Below are 23,888 nucleotides of genomic sequence, written 5' to 3' on the forward strand. Positions count from 1 at the left end.
AATTATTTAACTTTTTTTGCTTTAAATTTTTTTTTTTTTTTTAAGAACTCTGTTCTCATGGCTTGTTATTCTTGATGGCTTTCGTTTTGTCATGTTTCTTTAGTGGTTTCAGGTATGTTTGAATTACAACTTGTCTTTCTAATCCAGTTAAATCATGTAAGACAGATAAGAGAAAACATGCAGCAAGTAATGCAAGTAAACGCTTGGAGCATATTACACAAGCAGCTTTCAAAATGTCCATGGTGTATTTATATACTAGCTGTTTTTGTTTCATCACAGCCTTTTGCACATGAAGCTTTGCCTCTCAACTAAAAATATGTTAACTAACCACATGCTATAAGTTATGAATGCTCATTCCATTACAAAAGAAGATATGAGAAACTTAGAACAGTTAACCCCCTTAATTCTTGTACATGCCTTTGACTTTGGATGGGACGGGTTGGGGTATCAAGGTAGATGCTGAGATAATGTGGGCATGACTGGATTTTATAATATGGTTGGGGGGGTTGTGTATAGTATCCACTTTGAGTGAAATGCCTCACCTAACTAGACACTTCCTTTGCTTGGGACTGCAGTTGCAACTCTGGATGAAATGTACAAATCAGTGTCTGAAAAATAATGGTTGGATATTTTAAGTTAAAACCTTTAATTTTGTCTGCCATGAGTTAATTTAGATGTGCGTGCTGTAGACTTGCTTTCAATGGTGCAAAATTCTAGACTTTTTATTTCTTTGTTTTCTGAGGAGAGTAACCTATTGATTGAAATTAATAGAAGCCAATTTTTTTTTTTTGGCTCCAACTCAGCATACATCATAATACTGGTAATGCTATGCACCAGAGTGAGCAAGAATAGATCAAACTGATTTCATACTTTGTGTAAATTACGCTGACCAGTTCTATTGATGCCATTTTTTGCAATTATAACAATCATTGTGAGAACATCCTCGAGTCCTTCTCTCCCTGAAATCTTCAGTCAATGGAACAAAAAACATCCTCCCCTGCTGTCCATGCTACATCTTTTGTATATTTTTTTTCTTGGTCTTAAATTGAAAACCAGAGCATCTGAATGACATTTCACTGTATACAGAAGCACTTTTGTTAAATTTGTAACATATTTTCACCCTTTTTTCTTCTGCAATGATGTACAATAAATGTGATGTATTTATGTGTGGCCACAAGTGAAAATGCAATTAAACTGAGATGGATTCCCTTTTCTCATTGATATTATAGAGCTCTGCACCCTTATGTACCTTTTCATTTTGATCTGTTGATGTTACACGGTGATCTGGATGCAAGATAGATACTGTACTAAATTGTACTGTTATTAATTAAAAAATGTAATAAAAAGCTGTTTGAGATCTAAAAAAAACAAAAAAAACAAACCGGATTCAGTTTCCGGTTTATTCTTCTTCGGTACTTCCGGGTCTGTGCTCAACTTCCGGCGTGTCCGTCCCAGCAGCAGTCCTCCACACTCGCCGTTACCAACATCAACACCCACTGCTTTGTGCTGACAGCTGTTGGGCAGCACACATCACTCGTCAGCAGTTTGATTTACGGTCAGGAGAAGCGTTGCTTTGATGGCTCCGGGGTTCGCCGTCCGCTCGTTAGCTAGCATGCTGCCGCCGCCACACCTCAGATAACTCGGGGATTATTTCTGGTTCGTCATGACTGAGGTGAGATGTCGGATTAAAGAGATTTTGGAGGGAGACAGAGACGAAGATGTGCGCAAAAATGAGCCCGAAGTGCAAACTACACGTAAGTTTCGTTCATGTCAAAGGTTTGCTAACGGAAACACTGCTAACTTCCTGTGCAAAAACAACAGTAAAGTTGAGGTAACTTTCCAGAGAAGCATTAGTTATAACAGACTGGAGTGACTGCAGGTGGTCAGGTTGTAAAGCTGTTTTGTTGTGACACATTGACAGACATCAATGGATCGATGAGCGCAGAGGGTGATGGGAGTGTGTCCAACGATGGAACTCATGACAGGCGGCAGGGAGAGGAGGATGAAGTCAAAGGAGAGGCTGGAGAACAGGAGTCAAATCCTGAACCCTCTCTGAAGAGAGTGAACACATCTTCTGCAAGTGAGGCTACGTGTCCGTGATTTTCTATTGCTGATCAATATCAACTGCTTGATGCAGATCCTCTCAATACTTGATCTGTGAACTTTACACAACCACAAAATAAAAACTACAAAGCATTCAGAGAAGAGTTATATCTTCTGGGAAATTTCTTAACATGATGCACTACCATAACTTTTCCATGCCTGACTATTTCTGATTTGATTGGTTATGTATTAATGAAAATGAAAAATATGAAAGCGACTTAATTTAAGTTTTGAAGGAACTGAAAAAGTGATTCATTGTCCACATCTATACTTGAATCCACCTAAAAACATGATCAAGTCTTCGCTTGCCAGGGATCTGTTGTCTGATGTCTTGAAGACAAATGAATATGGATGAAGACGTAAAATCATCCAACTCTCTTTGACTGAAGTGAAGATCATGTACTTCAAGTATAACTACGTCGCGCATGTCAAGACTCCTGTGTGCTCATTAATCTGTATTACTATTACTCATATTACTCAGCCCCATTCAGGGTATGTTTTTAGCTGTTTACCTCGGCTAGTAATCAGGAAGAAACACACTAAAGCGAGTCCCTTTCATTCTTTTTTGCCCTTCTTGATTTACCTTCACCTGGATGACTGAGAACCAACACAGACATTTGGTTGGTTAGTTGGATTAACCAACCAGTTGTTTGTAGGTTTTGTGCTGTAGCCAAATGTTGTATTTTAGTATTAATCTGCATAAGGACTTGCATCCAGGAGGATTGTTTTTATACTTTTCAAATTGTTTTTACCTGATTTGGTTTATTGGGGATTACACAGACTTGTCCCAAAGTGGGAAAGCCAAACAAGTGCAAATTTTTTCAGCTTCAGCAGGAGTGTGCATGCTATTCAGAGTTTTTCTGGTTTCATTGTATTTTGTTTTATGCCAGCAGTAGTTGGTCTACAGGTTTATTTAATTCCATTTCAGATTTCTTCTTCTGATTTTTTTCATCATGGTAGTTTGTCTAAGTGTAAACTGCAGATTAAAGGCAAAATCAGGTTGATAATAATTTATTAAATAACTGAGGAGGTCCCTTAAATACAAACAAAATGTTTCTGAAACACTAATTTCCTTCTATTCTAAGTGCTTTTTGCTGATACCTTTCTCTTCGCTGCAGGTTTCTTGCAGCACGTTGTGAAGGTGTTCTTCGGCTGTCTGGCAGCAGTCGCCTCTGGAGTGCTGTATGCTGTCTATCTCTCAACATATCACGACAGGAAGTTCTGGTTTTCGAGTAGACAGGTAGGCGACTGTTGTATGAGTCTGTTTCCGTAATATTTTAACCACACTTTCATAAAATATTAAATCAAAATGTTCCTTTATGCATCTCAGGACCTGGAGCGGGAAATCACCTTCCAAGAAGGCAGCGGGATCTATTATTACTATTTTAAGCACATGCTCGCAACACCATCTTTTGAAAGAGGTGCTCTTACTGCTTCTAATTTAAAAAAACAAAACTTAAATCGCTAAATATACAAAACCATGATGGATTTTAGTATCAGATAAAGGGCCATGAACATCATCACCCTCCTTGTTAATCAATAATTTTCTTGTGTGTTCCAGGGTTTTATGAACTGACGCTCGACAACAAGACTGTTTCAGGTCAGACCATCAACGTAGTGGAACGTTTGTCTCTATATCCGGAGCTAATCACAAGCTTCATATACAGAATCACAAGCAGTCATGTGAGTCTTTTTTTTTACACTTGCTTCTAAATCGGTTTAGATCAAGTCCAGTAGGAACATTGTCGTTTGGGACTTGCCATACAGCTGTGTTGTGTTTTCATTCCCCCACCAAAGAAGGCATACAGGGTCGCCCTCTTCAAAAAAACTGGCCGATAGGATTCAATGAAATTTTACATATGATTTGTACACATATGTGAAGGACACTAAAGATGCCCAGTTAATGATTGGTTCCAATACATTTTTAGTCACATTTGAAATTTTCCACATTCGGGTTTTTTTCTATTGTGTTTTTTTTCTTCCTTTTTTACCAGTGAAGATCACTTGTTCCACAAATCATCTTGTTATCAGATAGAAGTCAGCAATACAAGATGCACGTGTTTCCTAAAGTTTAGCCAGTACAACACCCTCTCTTAACGTTTAAATACATGGACATAAAGCTCTTACGCTTTGGGACCTTTCAGGCTGAGCTTCCTCCAAAGGGAAGAAGTTTTTATAGAATAATACCAGTCAGTCACAAGTGACTATGTATGTTGATAAAGACCCGTGGAACTTGCCACTGTTTTCTCCTGTTACTTGAGAAGTGAGCACGAAAAGCGAAAAATAGAACTGCATGGTGTGACAAAATAACAAATTAGTCTATGAAAGTCTTAAATTCTCACTAAAATTCTGACAAAAGGAGTCGCTCATGCTGCTGTTCCAGTCGACTCACCTCCAGCTATGTCTGTCTTTACACTACATCAGTGGTTCTCAAACGTTTTTCTGTTGAGCCTGCCTTTGAAGGAAGACATTTTCCAGGTCCTCCAACGCTCACTCAATTTAATCATGTGTGAAGTCTGACATTCATTATAAGTAACATCAATATTTGAACAAGCACTTCAAATTTTCTTCCAATAATTTGGCATGCAAATTTTATTTACACGACAAATAATATTTGCACAGCAAACACATAATTCTACTTGCGAGATGGAGCAGTTGTTTTAGTCATTCTAGTAGCCGATCTTCCAGGTCCGGTGAACTGGTGTGTAGATGCCGTGGAGCCGTGTCATTGGACGGACGGAGTTGCTTCGGTTTAGCAGCACCGCTGAAGTGCAGCTAGCAGTCTGGGTCATGTTTGATTTCTTGGAACATGTGACTCTGTATGCAACCTTATAGGAAGCTAGAACTGAGCTGTGTTGTTTTACACATTTGTGAAACATCACACAGTTTTCTTTTGGTCAGAAACTTCCCAATATTTGAATATTCAGAATGATTAAAGGTTTTTGACTCTGAAAATGTCCACCAAGCCTGATCTAAGCGTGATTACGTGTTGTTCAGGACTTTGTGGAGCCGATCTACTTCTATGTTGGAACGATCTTCGGCCTGCAGGCAGTCTATGTCACCGCCCTGTTTGTGTGCAGCTGGGTGATGAGCGGCACTTGGGTGGCAGGCATGTTGGCAGTGGCCTGGTACGTGATTAACAGGTGAGAGGATTTCCACCGCATTGCTCCTTCTACTTCAGCATGAATCTCCTCATGTGTTTCTCATGTTTCTACATGCTGTGAAGTCAGTTCTTGTGAACTCTGTTATCATCATCATTCTCATTATCATCATCATCATTATCATCATCTTTTTTCTGGTGCTCCTTTTTTTTTAAACAGACTTAAAATCCGTCCATTTATTCTCCTGGTAGGACAAATAAAAATCAGCAATAAGCATACAAAACTCTTTCCACATTCCCGATTGTTGTTCTGCTGAATTCACAGCTCTTCAGAGGTTAATATCATGACTCTGTCCTTCAGTCATCCAGTTTCAAATCTATTTGTAAAGTTTACTTTAATCATAATAATAATAATAATAATAATAATAATAGTAGTAATAATAATAGTAGTAATAATAATAATAATGGTGGTGGTCGGAGGTGCCGTAGGTGCAGATTGGCTGCCATGCTTCCGTCAGTCTGCCCCAGGGCAGCTGTGGCTACATACGTAGCTTACCATCACCAAGTATGAATGAGGAGTGAATGAATAATGGATCCAATGTAAAACCGTCTTTGAGTGTCCATAAAAGCGCTATATAAATCTAACAACAAAGAATGGATGATTTGGAACAAAGCATTCGTATAAATGACGTGATCATCACTGGAATCAAACTCAAGCCGAGGAATTGCAGAAATGCTATGGCTAGCGCTGACATTGACTCTCTCGAGCAACAAGTGAGTTCTCAACTGAGAGACCTGGAGATAACTATAGATCCGGACCAGATTGAGACATGTTACCCATTACCATCAGGAGGTAGGAGACCATCTGCAGTGCTGATAAAATTCAACAATCGTAAACACAAGATAGCTCTTCTGAAACAAGGCTTCAAACTAAAAGGAAAAAACGTCTATATTAATGAGAATCTCACTAAAAAGAATGCTGATATCGCTTAAAAAGCTTGACAACTGAAGAAGAATGGGCTGATCGACAACACCTGGACGAACAGCTGCAGGATCTTCATCGGAACAAAGGGGCTTTCTCCGGACCACATGACAACAATGGTGATCAGGAGTGCAGAGGAGTTGGTGAAATATGAGCAATAAAGACGGACAAGAATTGTTACTACACCAAAGATCAATACAATAGAGTCACTTCAATATTGGGAGCTCTACACTTTTGGACACGTCAAGTATTTCATGGAACAGTCGAAAAAATCAACATCATTGATGTCAGAATAATGGATTTTAATGAACAAAAAAAACAAAACAAAAAACAAACAAACAAACAACAACATGTATTTGTGATAACATGGGATAACATTAACTTGAGACTATAAACAGCATGTTGATATCTTTTGACAATATAATACCATGTGAAACTGTTAAAGTGCAACAAACTGGTTAATTCTTGTATGAACACTGTCTGCTGAAAGAGGTTAATATGATCATATCAGCTCTGTGGACTCCTCGTATCCTGACATCATCATGCACTCTTCTCTCGAGCACAAACCTTTATGAAAAATGCTATTCAAGACCAATTTATTGAGTTGAGTGGGGTTAAGTCTTCTGATAGCCACCTTGTTGAATTGTCTCCACGTTTCTTTCTCAGACCGGACACCACCAAAGTGGACCATGCTATTCCTCTACGCGACAACTGGGCTCTGCCTTACTTCTCCTGCCAGGTCACAGCTTTGACCGGTTTCCTCAGCAACAACATCAGCTCTGCCACTGAGGTGAGCCTCTCCTGAAAACCGTTCCTGCACAATATCAACATGAGGTGGAGCAGTGCTTAAAACCTTTCTCTGTAGATGTTTTGCTACCTTACCATGAGTGCCACCAGTGTCACCTTCCTCCTGGTGTGGGAACACAGCCACTATGTGCTCTTCGTTCAAGGCCTCTGTCTCTTCTTGCTCGATTCGTTTGATCTGGTGCCGCCACGTAAGGTAGTGTTTCCAGAAGGGATGAATGTAGTTCACTCGTGTTGATTTTGTGCCTCAAGTCACTGTGCATGTAGTTATACAACTGAATAAGCAGATTCAACTGCTGCAAAAAATGTTTTAGATTATATATTTATGACAACGAATTATTAATAAACCACAAACATTTTAGCCAGTTATTTATAAACTAGATGATATTCTGTTTTAGAAACTATACCATGTTGTTCTCAAGGTTCTCCTCTTTCCTTTGGTTCTCTTAACTCTTTCATCTTCCCTCAAACTGTGACGTCCAGATGGCTGACATTCACAAAGTGTACCTCAGCTCCTTGTTCCTGGCCTACCTGTTCCAGTTTCAGAATCCGACCCTGCTCAGCTCACCGTTGCTCAGCCTCTTGATTGGCTCAGTGCTCGCGAGGTACTTCCAGGTAGAGTTAGCTTCTCCACACCAGAGCTCACTCAGACCACATAAACTTATCAGTGACTTCTGATAACAGATGAATCATTTGAATATTTTTTTTTAAATTGCACCTTTTTAAATATGACAAATTTATATTCTATTCAGTGGGCAGCACAGATCTCCCTCTGTGGTTCAGCAGCCATATGGACACAAGTCTGTTTGTAATATTGTCAGAGCTATCACAGGATGAAATACTGTTTTAACTGCTGTTGGTTAATTTTAAGGTAACCGTTAATAAATCTTGATGCAGAAAAGATAAGAGAAGACAGGTGGGCTGTGCTGTGAAGTGTAAAGACATTTGACAGACAGAGTGATGGATTTAAAAACTAGTGGAATCCTGGAGGTTGTGACTTCAGATTCACTGGCGGTTCTGGTTTTCATGGGAATAGATCAATGATCTAGATTTTGATCTATACCCTAAATCAAAATCATGAGTTTTGTTCTTTCAAGTCGTATTACCTTCATTTTCTTGGGGTTTGGTTTCTGTAAATTCTTATTGATGCATTCTTTGTGTTTTCTGTTGCAGCAAAAGATGAAGATGGGACCTCTAGTGGCCAGAGTGCTGAAGCTGCTTCTACATTTCCACCTTGTCTTCACCACAGGGATCACCTTCTGTTACGTGGTCAAGGTAAAACCCCAAGATTAGTCACTGGTGGTCTCACTGGTCCATTGGCTGAAAAAAACCAAAACATCCCTTTATCAATCACCATTATTGTTCCTTTACAGAAACTGATACCTGTGAGTGAGAATGACTTCATAGTAAAGTTCCTTGAAGTAAAATTTGGCCTCAACACAACAACGTGAGTTTGCTTTTACCTTGGACGCTGAATTAATCAAAAGATGACCTTGTGTTTTCTTTGTTGGTTTTTAAGTATCTGCAGTTGTTAGTTTTCTGATTTCTTTGTATAAAATCTAATCATGTTAATATCTTTATTTTGTGTTAGTGATTTTATCACCAACTTCCTCCTGTGCCAAGAGAGTTTCCAGACCCCCAGTCAGGACTTCTTCCTCCGACTGACGCAGGCCTCAGTCCTTCCCTTCTACTTCCTGGTTCTCGCTGTCTGCCTGCTGTCCACCCTGCAGACCATTTACAGAAGACTCAAGTGAGAGACTTTTGCCCGACACAGTGTTTGACGGCTCTGTTTGGTGTCTCTCTGAAATAACATTGGACTGAACTGGAGGTCCAAACCAGACACCAGCTAGCTGTGGTTCTGTTTCACGCTCCAGCAAAGCATTTCTCATAGATCCACAGTCTGTTGTGGGTTTGATGTTGTGACACTAAAATCGTGTTTACTTTTATGCAGTGGTCAGCCAATGGAAACAAACCTTAAACTTGAAGACGGACGAATCGGAGAACAGCCACAGGTCATCTATCACGTCTTTCACACGTTGCTGTTTGGAGGCCTGTCTCTGCTGTTTGATGGGTGCGTTCATCAGATTCAACGTGTTTCAGAGTTTGGATTCTTCTCATGTTCATGTTCGCTAACTGTTAAGTTCCTCCTTTATCGAACAGGTGCAGATGAACTGTGATCTTTTTTTTTTTCTTTTTTCACCCAGGTTGAAATATTTATGGACCCCATACGTCTGCATGTTCACAGCGTTCGGTGTGTGTTCCCCAGAGCTCTGGATGACTGTGTTTAAATGGCTCAAACTGAAATCCGTCCACCCTGTAGTTCTAGTAAGAAGACGTCAATTTTCACATTTAACAAATTAGTGCTTTTTCTATTATAAAACAGATCATAATTTACACTTGCGTTTTTACCAATTAAAAAATAACCCCACTCAAAGAACACGCTCACACTCAAAATGTTTTGCTTTGATTGGTGTACTATCAAATTTGCTGAATCGTATTATTGTTCACTTTGAATGATTGTTATTATTAGTTGCAGATGAAACTTAATTCAGGTCCTTGTTCACGATGTTAATCTGAGGTTTTTTTAATCCACTGCAGTCTCTGATCCTGAGCACAGCAGTTCCTACCATCATTGGTTTCAGTTTGTGGAGAGAGGTGAGACGTTTCTCTTTTAGAGATCATTACTTCAGACCGTTCAGCAAACATAATATCGTCCTACCCTGCTGTCTTCTATCCGTCAGTTCAGCCCCCGTCTCTTAGCGGACCTGTCAGACCTGCAGGAGTTCTATGACCCGGATACCTTGGAGCTGATCACCTGGATCAGGTGGGGCTTATCTAGGATTGTTCTCTGTTTCAGAGGGGGTGCACTTTTCACATCCATCTGTAATTCTTTGTTAGTACATATTTCTTTGCTTATTTCCATTAACATTATCCTGTTAGGAAAAGAAACAAATTTAGGTCAAGTTTTTCATTTTGTATACCTAAAAAAAATCTTCAGAAAATAAACCCTTCATTTTAATTTTTATTGAATTTTAAAGTTTTCCTGCAGAAAACATAATGTAAAGGACATTTTTATTCCATATTTGGAAGACACAAATTTAAAACAGGAAGTTTATATTACTACAGCATATGTAACCATTTAGAACAGAAAATTTGAAATCTGTTGCTGAGTGAGTTTCAGACGTCTTTGAATGTTGTGTTTTCAGACATGTACAGATCATATTTATAATAAACACCGCAAATACATTCTCATGCCGTGTTCAAGTTACGTCAGATTTCACGGATCTCCACATCTTCCATGTTCACGTCGTATGGGAATCACCAAATCTCACTCATAAATAAGACAGTTGTCATGTCCAAGTTTCATTGAAAGTCATAAACATTGGATTGCTTCCCATTGTATGCCTGATGTAAACACAGCATGACTTACAAGACATAAGGGGCTCCACCAATGTGGAAAATCAAGTGACAATTTTTAAGGTGCCAGACAGATTTCAGTATTGGTCCCTTGGCCCCTCCCCTGGGTTGGTCCATAAGGGCCATCTTCCTGTATTTGTAACTATGTCTTCTAACTTTTTGTTGTTTAGGTCACAAGCTCCGGCTGCCACTGTCTTCGCAGGAAGCCCTCAGCTGTTAGGAATCGTGAAGTTGTGTTCAGGGTCAGCCGTGACCAGTTTACCTCTCTACACAGACTTCCACCTGCTGAAGAGGACTGAAGATGTGAGTCAGATGAAATATTTACTCCTTCAGTTCCATGCCGAATGTTTATCTATTCAAATATGAACATCAAAAATACGACACCCACACCAGATCAGTTGAAGCACAAGTTAACAATGACAGCGACAGATGCTGTCAGACAACAGGGTGTCAGCGGAAACTGCAACTGTAGACCAAAGCAGACGAGGAGGGAGGCGAGTCAGGAGACAGCAGGAGAATGGGAAAGTAGAGGAAAGTGGTAGAGGTGAGAGTACGGACTCTGGACATCAATGCTGTAGGACCAGGACAGCACATTTCAAAGATTCTGATTTATCTGTCCATAAAACCAAGAAACCTCCTGGGGTTGCATAGTTACTTTTTACTCCAACAGAACCGTGAATAGTAAAGCGGTTCTTGACTTAGGTTTTCCTCTTCATTGATGAGCTGGACAGTATTTAAAGTTATATTCATTTTTCTTCTTTCCCTCAAGACTTATCAAGTGTATGGAATGAGGTCTGCAGAGGACATCTATAAGATTCTGACCTCTCAAAAGACAAACTACATGATCATCGAGGAGTCTTTATGCAATGAACTTCGTCTTAACAAAGGCTGTAGAGTGAAAGACCTGCTCGACATCTCCAATGGACATGTGAGAAACCTTACAGCTGAACTTCTTAATAAAAATATAATGGTGGCTCACACCATATAGCCAATATATACTGTATTGATTAAGAGGATATAGTTTCAGAAATACTTTGGCATTTTGGGAAATCTATTTTACCGTGTGTTGTACATTTAGTATGAAGCTGCTGTCAAGGTAAGCTGCTGCTTGTTTCATCTGTATGAAGTGGTTTATGGTCACTAACTGGAGGTGACAAAATGAAGACATGCATTTCCCAACATGTCCAATAATGTTTATGTATTTATCACATTGTTACATACAGATACCTGGAATGAGGGACTGACGATAGATAGAGGAAATGCATTCTGAATGAACAATGTCATTTCCTTTACGGTACGACCGTGACACGAGTTTCCATGTCCTCCTGTCCCATCCAGGTTGTTTATGACAAAGGGGAGATTTACTCTTTCTCCAGACACGGGAGGTTCTGCCAGGAGATCAAGTTGAACTACTCGCCGTACACAAACTACTTCACTCGAGTTTTCTGGAACCGCTCGTACCACGTCTACAAAGTGAACTCTGTCATCTCCTTTCAGTACTGACAGAGGTCTCTGCCTTCCTGTCGAGACTTCACCAGAACAGTTTGGCTTTTCTCCACTTTATTTCATCACGTCTTCAGTCTAGCAGGGACGACTTTCGAAGCACCTCACCGCTGCTAACTTACATCGAGGTGTTGTGGACATAAACACCTTTGATTGACTAAGCACGCTTGTGGTAGTTTGATCGACATGAATGGACATCAATATTTGTCCTATTGATTATGTTACTGTTACTCTGTAAGCCATATGTTACTTAATGTGCTGCGTTTGATGAAAAGGGAGATCGCAGTACTCCCAACTATTGACGTCAGCAGCACTGGTGTTGCTGACTTTGTTATTTCAGTGCAACCAATAACACATTTGAAGCTTTACATTTCTATATGTCAGTTACCATAAACATTTGTACATACTTAACACATAATGGAAATAACTAGAAAAAGGAATAAAAATACTGATAAATGTTTTTCATTTAAATGAAGAAAACTGAGTAACTTCAGTTCTTTTTAAAATAAACTTAGAAAGTGCTGCTGTTCAAAAAGCTTTTGACGTATTCAAATGAATCAACTCATCTACTTTGATTTATAAAGAAAAAATGTGGGAGCGATTTGAAATGATGTTCTTTATTATGGGACTTGTGCAACACAAATGTTGATGAATTTTGTTTTGTCCCATTGAATATGAATGTGTGTAGATGTTTTCTCTGAGTTTGTTATAGTGTGATATAAATAAGGATGAGCAGATTTCTACTGGTGGGGGAAAAAAAGCAGAATAAATCCTCCTCATTTAAGGATTAAATTATTCAGTAACCAGATTTTATTCGATGAATGTGTTTGTTTTCAAGCAATCATTTTGGTGTGAATAGTAGAGTGGTAAATAACCTACACAAACTACCAGAAAATCTATGTATTAACATTCATATTTGTGTCATGAGTAAATATGATTTGTTTAAACCACCTTTCTGAATAAAACATAAATACGCGCTAAAGTAGCGCCGCGCGCGTCTCGCGGGAGAAGAGGCGGGACCGGAAACACCGAAGAGCAATGGAGGCGTCCAGAATGAATAATGTGAGAACCAAAAGGCCGATATCTCTCCCTCAGAAATCACTAATATAATATTTTTCTGTAAATTCAGCTCTAGAATCTTCTGCTTGTAGTTTTTCAGCTGTTAAGGTAAGAAAATGTACCGCTGTGTGTCCGACCGGCCGCAGAGAGACGACTAGGAGAACAATGCTAACCCAGAGCTAACAGGGCTACACACAAACACACACGTAAACACACACCGGTAGGTGTATGGTATGGCTGGCAGCCTCCGGCATCTTTAATATAAGACATTTCTGATTAATGAGCTGCGATCAGTCCCAGCGGTAGCTGACATCTCTTCAGGCGTCTCAGTGAGGGTTGATAGCGGTGTTGTATTTATGGAGTGTTTATAACAACCTAATGAACGAATCAAATACAGCATAAATGCCGAAGAAACACCCAGAGTTCAACTTTCTGGGTTGTTTTTTTGTGCTTTTAAATTTTATTAAGGATAGCTGATCTATATTTATTAGATATATGATCTATATGGTGATTGACAGGCTGACAGACGAGGTTAGACAGGAATCCCCATGGACTATGATGTTTGCAGATGACATTGTGATCTGTAGTGAGAGCAGGGAACAGGTGGAGGAGAAGCTAGAGAGGTGGAGGTTTGTCCTGGAAAGGAGAGGAATGAAGGTTAGCCGCAGTAAGACAGAGTACATGTGTGTGAATGAGAGGGACCCAAGTGGAAGAGTGAGGTTACAGGGAGAAGAGATCAAGAAGGTGGAGGATTTTAAGTACTTAGGGTCAACAGTCCAGAGCAATGGAGAGTGTGGAAAAGAGGTGAAGAAGCGTGTCCAGGCAGGATGGAACGCGTGGAGGAAATGTCCGGTGTGATGTGTGATAGAAGAGTTTCAGCTAAAATGAAAGGTGTGTAAAACTGTGGTGAGACCAGCCATGTTGTTTGGTCTAGAGACAGTGTCACTGAGGAAAAGACAGGAGACAGAGCTGGAGGTAGCAGAGATGAAGATGCTGAGGTTCTCTTTGGGAGTGACCAGGATGGACAGGATCAGGAATGAGTACATCAGAGGGACAGCACATGTTAGAGGTTCTGGAGATAAAGTCAGAGAGGCCAGACTGAGATGGTTTGGACATGTCCAGAGGAGAGATAGTGAATATATTGGTAGAAGGATGCTGAGTTTTGAACTGCCAGGCAGGAGGCCTAGAGGAAGACCAAACAGGAGGTTTATGGATGTAGTGAAAGAGGACATGAAGGTAGTTGGTGTGAGAGAAGAGGATTCAAAGGACAGGGTTAGATGGAGGCAACGGATTCGCTGTGGCGACCCCTGAAGGGAAAAGCTGAAAGGAAAAGAAGAAGAAGAAGAGTTTGTCTTTTGCCTCTCTGATGTGATTGATTTTTCTGGTGGGGTTCCTCAGGGGGGGATGAGTGCTGAAGCAGCCGACCGGGTCGCTGCTGTCGGCAACAGTCGTCCAGGAACACCTCTCCAGACGTCCTGGTTTGAGTTCCTGCTGGATGGCAGCCTGCTGGAGACGCACCTGCAGAGGTCAAACCCAGGTCAGCGCGGCCCCTCATGACTAAAGTGAATTTAGTAGTTACATCTTCACATTTTGGGACATTAGTTGTGTTATTTTTTGGTGGTTTCTCCACTGGGAAATTGCAAGTCTATATAATGTGATATTTGCAGTCAGTATAGGTGAGGCATTCTCTTATAAATAATATTGAGTGTCATAATGTTTTTGGGTTTTGTTGAATATCAAGTAATGGCATCAGTCAAATGTTTCTGACATGTTTTAAACAATAATTCCATTTAAAAGACTAATAGTGATTTGAATCATTCTAATGACTGAATAATGATGATTAAATATAGAACATGAAGTTCAACATGCCTGAAACACAGTGAAGTTTAGCTGAATGTTCTCAGATCAGGTGCTCATTAATGCTACATGTTTCTGCGTATATTTCAAATAGACCCGACCCCAGTCCAGCTGATCATCCAGTTCCTGGAACAGGCGTCCAAACCTTCTGTCAATGAGCAGAACCAAGTGCAGCCTCCAGCAGACAACCGCAGGAATCGCACCCTGAAGCTGCTGGCGCTGAAAGTAGCTGCACACATGAAGTGGGACCTGGACGCTCTGGAGAAAGGGTAAGAGTCTGATGTGACTTGTTTTGATATGGGGAACAGAAGTTGAATATTAGTTGCTGTTTGCTGGACTAATAGGCCGTTAATGCATCTGTGAGAAAGAGAGAAACATAACAGTAAAGCAGCGTATTTCAACACGCCCCATGTTTCTAATAATTGTACGTTCTGTCAGATCAAACATGTGAGTCATTCAATCAGATTTCCTTCTTCTTTGTCAGCCTGACAATTCCAGTGTTAAACATGTTACTGAATGAGCTCCTTTGCGTGAGCAAAGTGCCACCGGGGGTGAAGCACGTGGACCTGGATCTGTCCACTCTCCCGCCCACTACAGCCATGGCTGTTGTCATTTACAACCGCTGGTAAGTCCGCTCCGTTAGGAGAACACACAATCCTCTGGCTGGTGTCAGCAGCACTTCGTTGCTTAATCCTTCTTTATTGATCTGAAAGAGTAACTGAGAAACTATGTGATTAGAAAGAAGGAACTTAAGGCTTTGTCTCGATGTCCAACTCGTCTCCAGGGCCATCCGAACCATTGTGCTGAGCAGCTTTCCAGAGAAACAGACCAAACCGGGACCGCACCAGATTAACATGTAAATTCTGCCAGTCATTTCCAGTTAGAGTTTAACGTCAGGCTTTTGTGTTTCATTTGAATGACTTCGACATGAAGCTATTGAGTGCTTGTCTTTTGGCCGTTCCTAGGTTGAGTATCGTCCAGCAAGAGAAGGAGATGACTGAAAACATCCTGACTGTTGTGAGTTTATGCTCTCGCTAACCCGCTATCCTGGGTTGAAAGATGTTCTTTACTTCTTGTTTAGATTTTGTCGTTAAATTAAATGCACTTTGTTGTGAAAATGTCTCCTGCTGTCAGCTGAAGGAGCAGGCGACGGACTCCATCAGCGTCCTTGAAGGAGCTCTGCAGCTGAAGAAGGACTTCTTCGTTCATACGCTGAGGACTCTGGACCTGCTGGCTGCTGATGCTGCTGCCAACGGAGAGACCGAGTCCTCGACTGCAGGGCTTCGGATCAGCGCCGATGAGCTGCACTGCCAGGTTAGTGGACCGCACAGAACTGACAAACGTGTGATGTAATTGGTGGATTCATGGCGTCAGCTCACCCCGTAGCTTCACTACTTCAATATGAATGCTCTATCACCTCTTTATTTGATTAAACTGTTGGCTCCAGAACAATATTCTGTAGAAATCTAACTGGAGTTGCATTTATGGAGTTGGTAGAGCTTAACTTGGGACTTGTGTCATTTTTTAAAATTTAGGTTCATTATGATCTGGGAGGTATTTTCTTCCAGCAAGGCTGCACAAACCAACCAGCCTATCAGAAGGCCCACGATCACTTCAGACAAACAAGGGAGCTATTAAAAAAGGTACTTAGACTCAAATATATCTACACACACACACACACACACGAAATTACAGTGCTGTTATAAAACATCATGAAACAGTTTGTCGTCAGCAAAGGTTGATGATGCTTCTTTATATTATCAGCTGGACTCAGCGGTCCACGTTCACTTGGATGAGAAACGTCTAGCCGGCTACTGGAACGCCTGCAAAGCTTTGACTGAAGATTGTGACTCAGACAGCCAGACCACGTCCTACAATCAAATCAACAGCCTCATCAGGGCGCACAACTACCAGGTGAGAGCAGACGCTGCAGCGGTTGTAAGGATTGTCTTTGTTAAAGTTCATGCATTATATTCATAACTCATCTGTCTGACAGGCTGTTATCGAAGCGTTCATCAAAGACAACGTGAGCCGCACGTTACCAAACCATTTCAGACGGTCCGTTCTACGAGAGTTCCTGTACAAAGTCCAACAAGTGTGAGAAAACGGTTCAATGAATCCAAAATGAAAATGATCTTTTTATATGCAGGACTTTGTTAATCCTTGACATACGGTATTCATGTACTGTGATGACAATTTAGTTTGTGGAGTTTTTTTTTTTAATCTACATATCGACAGTCCAACAAATGACCCTCTTCTATCCTCCTCAGGGAGTCGGGCCTGGATGAGGTTTGCCACAAGCTGTGTATCTGCAACGCCGTACGAGACGCTTTAGAAGGAGACATCCTCAGTGTTCGTTTCCAGCAGCTCCTCCTCAAGCCCAGCAAAAAGCTGGTGGACTTCATCTTAGAGGTACAGAGATCCGTTTTGAATGCGGTTAATGCGTTCCAGGACCACCTGCAATTCTGCGATATTCCAACGAACTATTTATTTTATTATCTACGGTAATTTAACTGTTTATGAACCCTCCTATACTGATTTTAAACCACCTTGTATCTGTATTACCTTTTCCCACACATCGATTGTTTAAAGTGTTTCAAGTGTTTCTTTAATACACAGAAGTGCACAGCGTTCCATGAATCTCGATGCTGTCAGCCAATAGAATGCGCGTACGGTATGACGTGACTACCTCCGAAAAATTTGCGATGAGGTGAAACTGGTCACCTTGAAGCATGAATACGCTAATGATTACTGTACTTCTTCATGATGTCCTAAATAGAGGTTCAGCTGATGGCTCTGCACACCTCTGCATATCCAAGCTGTCTGATCTAGTCTCTGTTGTCACCATGAATAAAAATCACACTATTTAACAGACAGAACATGTAAGCTTTAGTTTACAAATATAAAACGTTTTCACATATGCTGGATTATTTTTAAAATGCTGGTGTTCAAACCAATAGAAAACTGTCATTTTGCACAAATAACATTGCACTGGACTTTTAACCTGTTTCAACATCCAAGAATGAATCAGATGGTGCATTCACTGCTGATGGAATAATTGGAAAAATAAGCGTCTGCACATTTGAATCCAGTTTTCTTTTTCCTACAGGTTTGCACACTTTCGCTAGAAAAGGAGAACATGTCTGAGACCATCAGAAAAAACATGGCCATTTTCATGAAGTGAGTGACAGCAGAGCTCTCGTCTCTTTTTTTTACTCAGCACAACAAACGTCGAGGAGCGTGTGGCGTTGCTTCGACTTCAAACCGCATCACGAAAGCGTCTCTCCTTGCAGGACCCTGTGTGAGAGCTTGGAGGAGCTGCCGCTGCTGTTCATGGTGTCGTCTCATAAGCTGTTCATGGAGCTGTTGAGGGAGGAGGAGAGGAAGATTCTGGTGGAGCAGATGAGGAAGAGATCAGCCACCATCAACCTAAGCGCCAAGCCTCTGCCGTCTTTCTACGACATTCCAGGTGCAGCATTTAAGTTTCTCTTGTTTGCATGTAATCTCTGCTGCGCTCCAGCCTCTTGAATCTGGTTTTGGTTCCCATCTCCACAGCCTCTGCTAGTGTGAACATCGGGCAGCTGGAGCAGCAGCTCATCCTCCTGCTGGAGCCACGCAGGCTCAGACAGATCCTCATTGAGCTCCACGGTCTGGCAGAAAGACCCTTCTGGAAGGTCAACAGTAAGGTCAGAGCATGCGTTAACGCGGCGGGAGAAAGAATAGATAGCTAGATAGATATATACTTTATTCATCCCGGAGGAAATTGTACATATCCACTGCTCAGGCATTACATAACGAACAATACTGGATAAACACCAGGAGAAAAAGAAACACTGACATCACAGGACATACCACAAGACATACACTACACTAACAGACACATACAGCACTAACAGGACATATACTAAACTATAACTAAAATATAAACAGTATAAAATTTAAATATAAACTCCTAAAATACAGTATACAGTACAAAGTACAGTATAAAATTAAAATATAAACTCCTAAAATATAAATAAATAATATAATAATAAAAAAATAAATAAAATAATATGATATATATATATAATATCATATACATATTTATTTATATCATTTTATTTTTTATTTTAAAAAAATAATAATGATATATATATATATATATATATATATATATTAAAAAGCTGATTTTCATCTTATCTAGTGACAACACGGGTCTCTTAAATTCACTCACATATTTCCAACATTTAAGATTGATTTTTGTTGCTAAATGTATTTTTTCAGAAGTAATTCAAACCACCTTCTTGTTGTGTGTACAGTGGGAAGTTCCTCCAGACTACATTAACGTGATCCTCGGCATTAAAGACAACCTGACCAAGGACCTGGTCTATATCCTCATGGCCAAAGGACTCCACTGCATATCAATAAAGGTGTGATCATCGAAATTATCCACCAAAGTGGAAAACAGTTTATCCAAATGTTGAAAGGCAGTCATTCCTGACTCACCTTCACATCAGTGGCAAGTTTGGAGAAGTTTACAAAACATTTATGGAGCTTGTAGTTTTTTCTTGAATGTTTGAAGAAAATGGGAAACGCCAGAAACACACATCAAATGATTACAGTTGTCTCAAGATGCTTTGAGAGATTTTGTTCCACAATTATTTGTGGATCTCATGAAACACATCGTGTAAGACATGCTTCAGTACGCGATCGTCACGGTTATGAAAAGCCCCTCTCAGCAGTGGGACTCAGAAACGAATGTTAATGGTCGTGTTTTCTGCTCCTCCAGGACTTTGCTCACGCCCGGCAGCTTTTCTCTGCTTGTCTGGAGCTCGTCACCGAGTTCTCCCCCAAGCTGAGGCAGGTGATGCTGAACGAAATGCTGCTGCTCGACATCCGGGCGCACGAGACGATGGCCTCCGAGGGCAGCAAGGAGCGACCGCCCCCCGACCTGGTCAGCAGGGTCAGAGGTTACCTGGAGATGAGGATTCACGGTGTGTGTGGATGGAAACCGGTGAGATCAATCCTCTTATTCTTGATGCTGCAAGCTAAATTATGGGATGCTCTTGCTTTGTCTGTAGATGTGCCTCTGCGTCAGGTGGTGGGAGAGGAGTGTGTCGCCTTCATGTTGAACTGGAGGGAGAACGATTACCTGACTTTGCAGGTGCCTCCATCTCTGGTCATCAACAACCCGTACATCAAGGTAAGAAGTGTTTTCTACCGCAGTGCGGCAGCAGGCAGCTGCTTGTACGAGAGTCATCCAAGATCAGAGTTAAATGGAGAGTGGGCATTCATGTGTTAACCATCATGCATCGGTTAAAAGGCTCAGGACTGCTGTGGTGTTCCCTCCTTCACTATCTCTCCCCTTTTTTCTTCTGAAAGCTCGGTCAGCTCCTGGCCTCAACATGCAAAGAGCTCCCAGGTCCTAAAGAGAGTCGGCGTACAGCCAAGGAACTTTGGGATGTGGTGGTGCAGATCTGCAGCGTGTCCATCCAGCACAAGAGGAACAGCGACGGCAGAGTGGGCCTCATTAAACACAGAGAGTCCTCCATGGGCATCATGTACCGGTACGCCTGCCCTCCCTTCAGTCATGGCAGTAAACAAAGTCTGCTGAGTTTTAGATATTTAACCTGATGGGAGTCTTTGAGGTCATGAAGTCATGATGAGAGATGTTGAAACCCAGCCCTGTAGCGTTCACCTGTGGGCTCCCACTAGGTTAGATACGTTGAACTCCCCACTCAGTGAGAACTGAAGAATCCTCTCAAGTCAAGTTAACTTCCTTCAACACAGAGATCCAACAAAAAAACACCCCAAAAAACATCCCTTTCCAGAAATTAAGACTTCGTAGTGTCCATTTCCTGCCGGTATCCCCATTCAGAAGGAGGTGTGCACATACTGTATGCGTGGATGGGAAGTTAACTAACAGAACAGTTAACATTATAGCTCATTAGAGAAGAACGGCATTAATGCATCCTGACTTGAAGAGGAACCTCTCAATTTCTGGATGCACATTTCCTTCAGAGCAGTGGTAGAAAGAAAATAGTTCCTCAATGAACATGTCAGAGAGAAGGCACAGAATGGATTAATAGTACCAACAATAATCAGAAACATGTGGTTGTTTATGGGTGAATGGTCTCGTTCACCCATAAATGTTATTTAATTTCCACAAGAAAACACAATTTAACTCTGTTTTATTTCTGTTTGTCCAGGAGTAAATTCATCACTTTTGTCAAGAAACTTAGAGTAAGTGTCCGTTCAACAACCTGTGGATTTACTGTTCATTTGTGGTTGGATGAAGGCCCACTGATGGGATCATGAGTTTCATCTCGTTTCTCACAGGAGCCGTTGGTGCTGACGACCCTCATCTCGCTATTTGTGAGGCTCCACAGCATCGTGAGGGTACGCATCCACACAGTAAAGGCTCTGTGGTCAGGGTCATCGACCAGAAACTAGGAGAACGTGAACAGATGGTCAAAATTTAAATTCTACAATGCTTTTCCTCTTTCTTCAGGACGATATTGTAAATGAGGTGACGGCTGAGCACCTCTCCATCTGGCCGTCTTCTCTCCCGAAGTAAGGTTCATTCATTTAGTTCATTCATTCAGTAACTGTGAATGTAATGACTGTGTGTTTATGTGTGTGTGTTTGCAAGCAGCATACAGGCAGTAGACGTGGAAGCCGTGGCCGTGACGGTCAAAGAGCTGGTGTCCCACGCTCTGGTTCTGAACCCTAACAACCAGTCGTGGCTCGTCACGCAGGCCGATATCTACTTTGGTGAGAATGTTTGTGTTCTCAAAGCTCAGATGATGCGATGTCTCCTCTGCCCCCACGTCAAAGTGTTTCAGCGGTGAATTCACCTTCAAACAGCAGTCGTACGAGTCTGATGACGGCTCCTCTTCTTCATCTGTCTGTAGTGACCAATCAGTATTCTGCGGCGCTGAACTTCTACCTCCAGGCCGGAGCCGTGTGCTCCGACTTCTTCACCAAAGCTGTTCCCCCCGACGTCTACACTGACCAGGTACTTCAAGCTCCTCGACGATGAAACATTAAGAGCTCTCAGTCAAATACAATAATAGGAAATGTTAAGTTACCTCACTGACAATTTAAAAGTGGTTTTTACAATTTAACAGTTGTGAAACGCTACAACACAATATATGACTAATATGGCAAATGTGAAGTGAATCATGTATTTGTCTAGTAATTCTGACATTAAAATGAAACAAACCAACGCTGACTTGTTTCCAGGTTCTGAAGAGGATGATCAAGTGCTGTTCAATCATGAACTGCCACACGCAGGTCAGAGGTCAATGTTTTTTTTTGCATTTCAGCTATTTGACATTGAGCTATACTCGCTTGCTTGGTTGATTTGTTCAGAAAAACCCTGACAACCTTCTAACCCTGCCACCACGGCTTTTATGAAGGCTTTGCGCTGTACTCTAACGTGGTTAGAGTACAGCGGGTTTGACAAACACTAAATATCAAGCTGACATTTTTAAATGTGGTCAAACAGCACTTTAAAATGAGGTTATAATTAAGTCAAACGAACCTTTATTCGCATTATTATTCATACAATTGTTACAAATAATAATTATTCCACTGGTTGGGATAATGTTTTTTTTAAATCATTATTCCATTTATGTTGCTATGGTGATAAGGGTCACCTCCATGTTGGGTGCTAATGTAGTGTTCAGTGTAAACTAATCCTGCATGCTTGAATGCTCATTTGTTCCAAATGAAACATGCTGCTAGTCTTACTTAATGGCATCACGTCATATTTTTAGTTCCCACAATTTTGAGCAAGTACGTTGTGAATAATATTTAGTGTCTAATTGTAGTTCTGTCAATCGGCTTTTTTTGAAAAAGTACATAAAAATTTTGGAACTTGTAAGTTTTTGCATAAGAATGTTAATGAAAAATGGCCGAAATGCCAACTTTTTTTTTGTGGAAGCACTTGTTTAAATTGCTTTCATTTTCCAGGAATATTAAATGTTTATTTTTGCCTCCTGCTCAGTTTATTCAGTCAGGATCATCAGATTTCAGTTTTAGTGTCTGATTTAGTGTCTGATTTCCTGTTTTGAGGTCGTCTCCCTCTCCCGTCAGGTTGCTGTCCTCTGTCAGTTTCTTCGGGAGGTCGATTACATGACCGCGTTTAAAGCTCTTCAGGAACAGAACAGGTAACAGCAACTCCCAGCACTGACGACCCGTAGCATTAATCTGATCGACTTACGCCATCCTCTTCTGTCACTGCAGTCATGACGCCATGGACTCGTTCTACGACTACATCTGGGACGTCACCATCCTGGAGTATCTCACACGTATCCTAAACTGAAGCTGGAATGCCGATATCGACAAACATTTGTGATCATTACCAATTAAAGTGACAATATATCTTAGAGAAAATTCTGGTGTTAATGTAAACATGTAAACATGCCAAATATGATTTTGCTTTCAAGAAGTTTGACAAACTCAAGGGAGGAAAAAAGTACATAAAGAAGCTGAAATACATTAAAAAAAAAAATTTTTTCCCTTGACTATTCAGATATTCACCACAAACGAGGAGAAACTGAGAAAAGACAAATAGCGGTGAGCACAGTCAACGCTGCTTTCACGTCAATAATTTCAAGATGACCATTTACAATCTCACAGGATTATATGTATTATAGTTCGTAGTGTTAAAATGTCCAACTCTTTGGCGTTTGTCAGATAAAGGCGATCGGGCAGACGGAGCTCAACACCAGTAACCCAGAGGAGGTTCTGCAGTTGGCTGCACAGAAAAGAAAGAAGAGATTCCTGCAGGCCATGGCCAAACTCTACTTCTAGGAGACATAGTGACCACTGCCGGACGTTTGAGAGGCTGAAATGTTTATTTTTTTTGTACCAGAAAATAAATACAATCATTTGTACAGTAATGATACTCAGTCACTGTTCATTACCCTGAGTTACACAATGGCTGTTACAACAGCATGTTAAAAATAGTCAAAAGTTGGACTGTTCTTTTTCCAATCAATAGCTCCCTGACTCAGAGCTCATGACAAAAGCGTATGCTCATACCGACAGTTCAGAAGTTAACATTCCAACTCATCC

At 40.9% G+C, this 23,888-nt stretch overlaps 2 protein-coding genes across 3 annotated transcripts; both read left to right on the top strand.

The window, feature by feature from the left end:
• The first annotated feature begins 1,440 nt into the window (after positions 1–1,440).
• On the top strand, positions 1,441–12,784 carry LOC137607293 (probable C-mannosyltransferase DPY19L4). Its single transcript, XM_068332953.1, has 19 exons — positions 1,441–1,754; positions 1,922–2,080; positions 3,222–3,343; positions 3,434–3,524; positions 3,665–3,786; positions 5,101–5,246; positions 6,852–6,975; positions 7,051–7,185; positions 7,473–7,604; positions 8,163–8,264; positions 8,363–8,436; positions 8,581–8,739; positions 8,941–9,060; positions 9,194–9,314; positions 9,588–9,644; positions 9,731–9,813; positions 10,577–10,709; positions 11,176–11,334; positions 11,745–12,784. The coding sequence occupies exons 1-19, from the start codon at positions 1,664–1,666 to the stop codon at positions 11,907–11,909; spliced, it is 2,295 nt and encodes a 764-aa protein (XP_068189054.1). The 5' UTR covers positions 1,441–1,663; the 3' UTR covers positions 11,910–12,784.
• A 140-nt stretch (positions 12,785–12,924) lies between these two features.
• Positions 12,925–23,713, top strand: ints8 (integrator complex subunit 8). Of its 2 annotated transcripts, none has more exons than XM_068333453.1 (28): positions 12,925–12,971; positions 14,367–14,505; positions 14,920–15,094; positions 15,310–15,450; positions 15,610–15,681; positions 15,791–15,842; positions 15,960–16,139; positions 16,361–16,468; positions 16,590–16,739; positions 16,822–16,922; positions 17,096–17,237; positions 17,935–18,005; positions 18,119–18,294; positions 18,381–18,511; positions 19,124–19,234; positions 19,594–19,798; positions 19,886–20,007; positions 20,187–20,371; positions 21,014–21,047; positions 21,144–21,203; positions 21,316–21,377; positions 21,460–21,578; positions 21,719–21,822; positions 22,050–22,100; positions 22,905–22,978; positions 23,055–23,119; positions 23,344–23,387; positions 23,508–23,713. In XM_068333453.1, exons 1-28 carry the CDS (start codon positions 12,948–12,950, stop codon positions 23,622–23,624), a joined length of 3,015 nt encoding a protein of 1,004 aa, XP_068189554.1. In that variant the 5' UTR covers positions 12,925–12,947; the 3' UTR covers positions 23,625–23,713. The 2 variants fall into 2 exon arrangements, with proteins under 2 accessions (XP_068189554.1, XP_068189555.1); XM_068333454.1 differs by having other exon boundaries at positions 12,938–13,076.
• Positions 23,714–23,888: the final 175 nt, after the last annotated feature.

The sequence above is a fragment of the Antennarius striatus genome, chromosome 14 (genome assembly GCF_040054535.1).
Source record: "Antennarius striatus isolate MH-2024 chromosome 14, ASM4005453v1, whole genome shotgun sequence".
In the NCBI taxonomy this organism is placed as follows: Eukaryota; Metazoa; Chordata; class Actinopteri; order Lophiiformes; family Antennariidae; genus Antennarius; species Antennarius striatus.

Excerpts from the sequence above, each read along its gene's own strand:
- LOC137607293 (XM_068332953.1), top strand. The coding sequence starts at position 1,664 with ATGACTGAGGTGAGATGTCGGATTAAAGAGATTTTGGAGGGAGACAGA. Across the intron at positions 6,976-7,050 it reads ACATCAGCTCTGCCACTGAG|ATGTTTTGCTACCTTACCAT; the intron begins GTGAGCCTCTCC and ends CTTTCTCTGTAG. Across the intron at positions 10,710-11,175 it reads TGCTGAAGAGGACTGAAGAT|ACTTATCAAGTGTATGGAAT; the intron begins GTGAGTCAGATG and ends CTTTCCCTCAAG.
- ints8 (XM_068333453.1), top strand. The coding sequence starts at position 12,948 with ATGGAGGCGTCCAGAATGAATAAT. Across the intron at positions 16,469-16,589 it reads CAAGGGAGCTATTAAAAAAG|CTGGACTCAGCGGTCCACGT; the intron begins GTACTTAGACTC and ends TTATATTATCAG. Across the intron at positions 21,048-21,143 it reads CTTTTGTCAAGAAACTTAGA|GAGCCGTTGGTGCTGACGAC; the intron begins GTAAGTGTCCGT and ends CGTTTCTCACAG.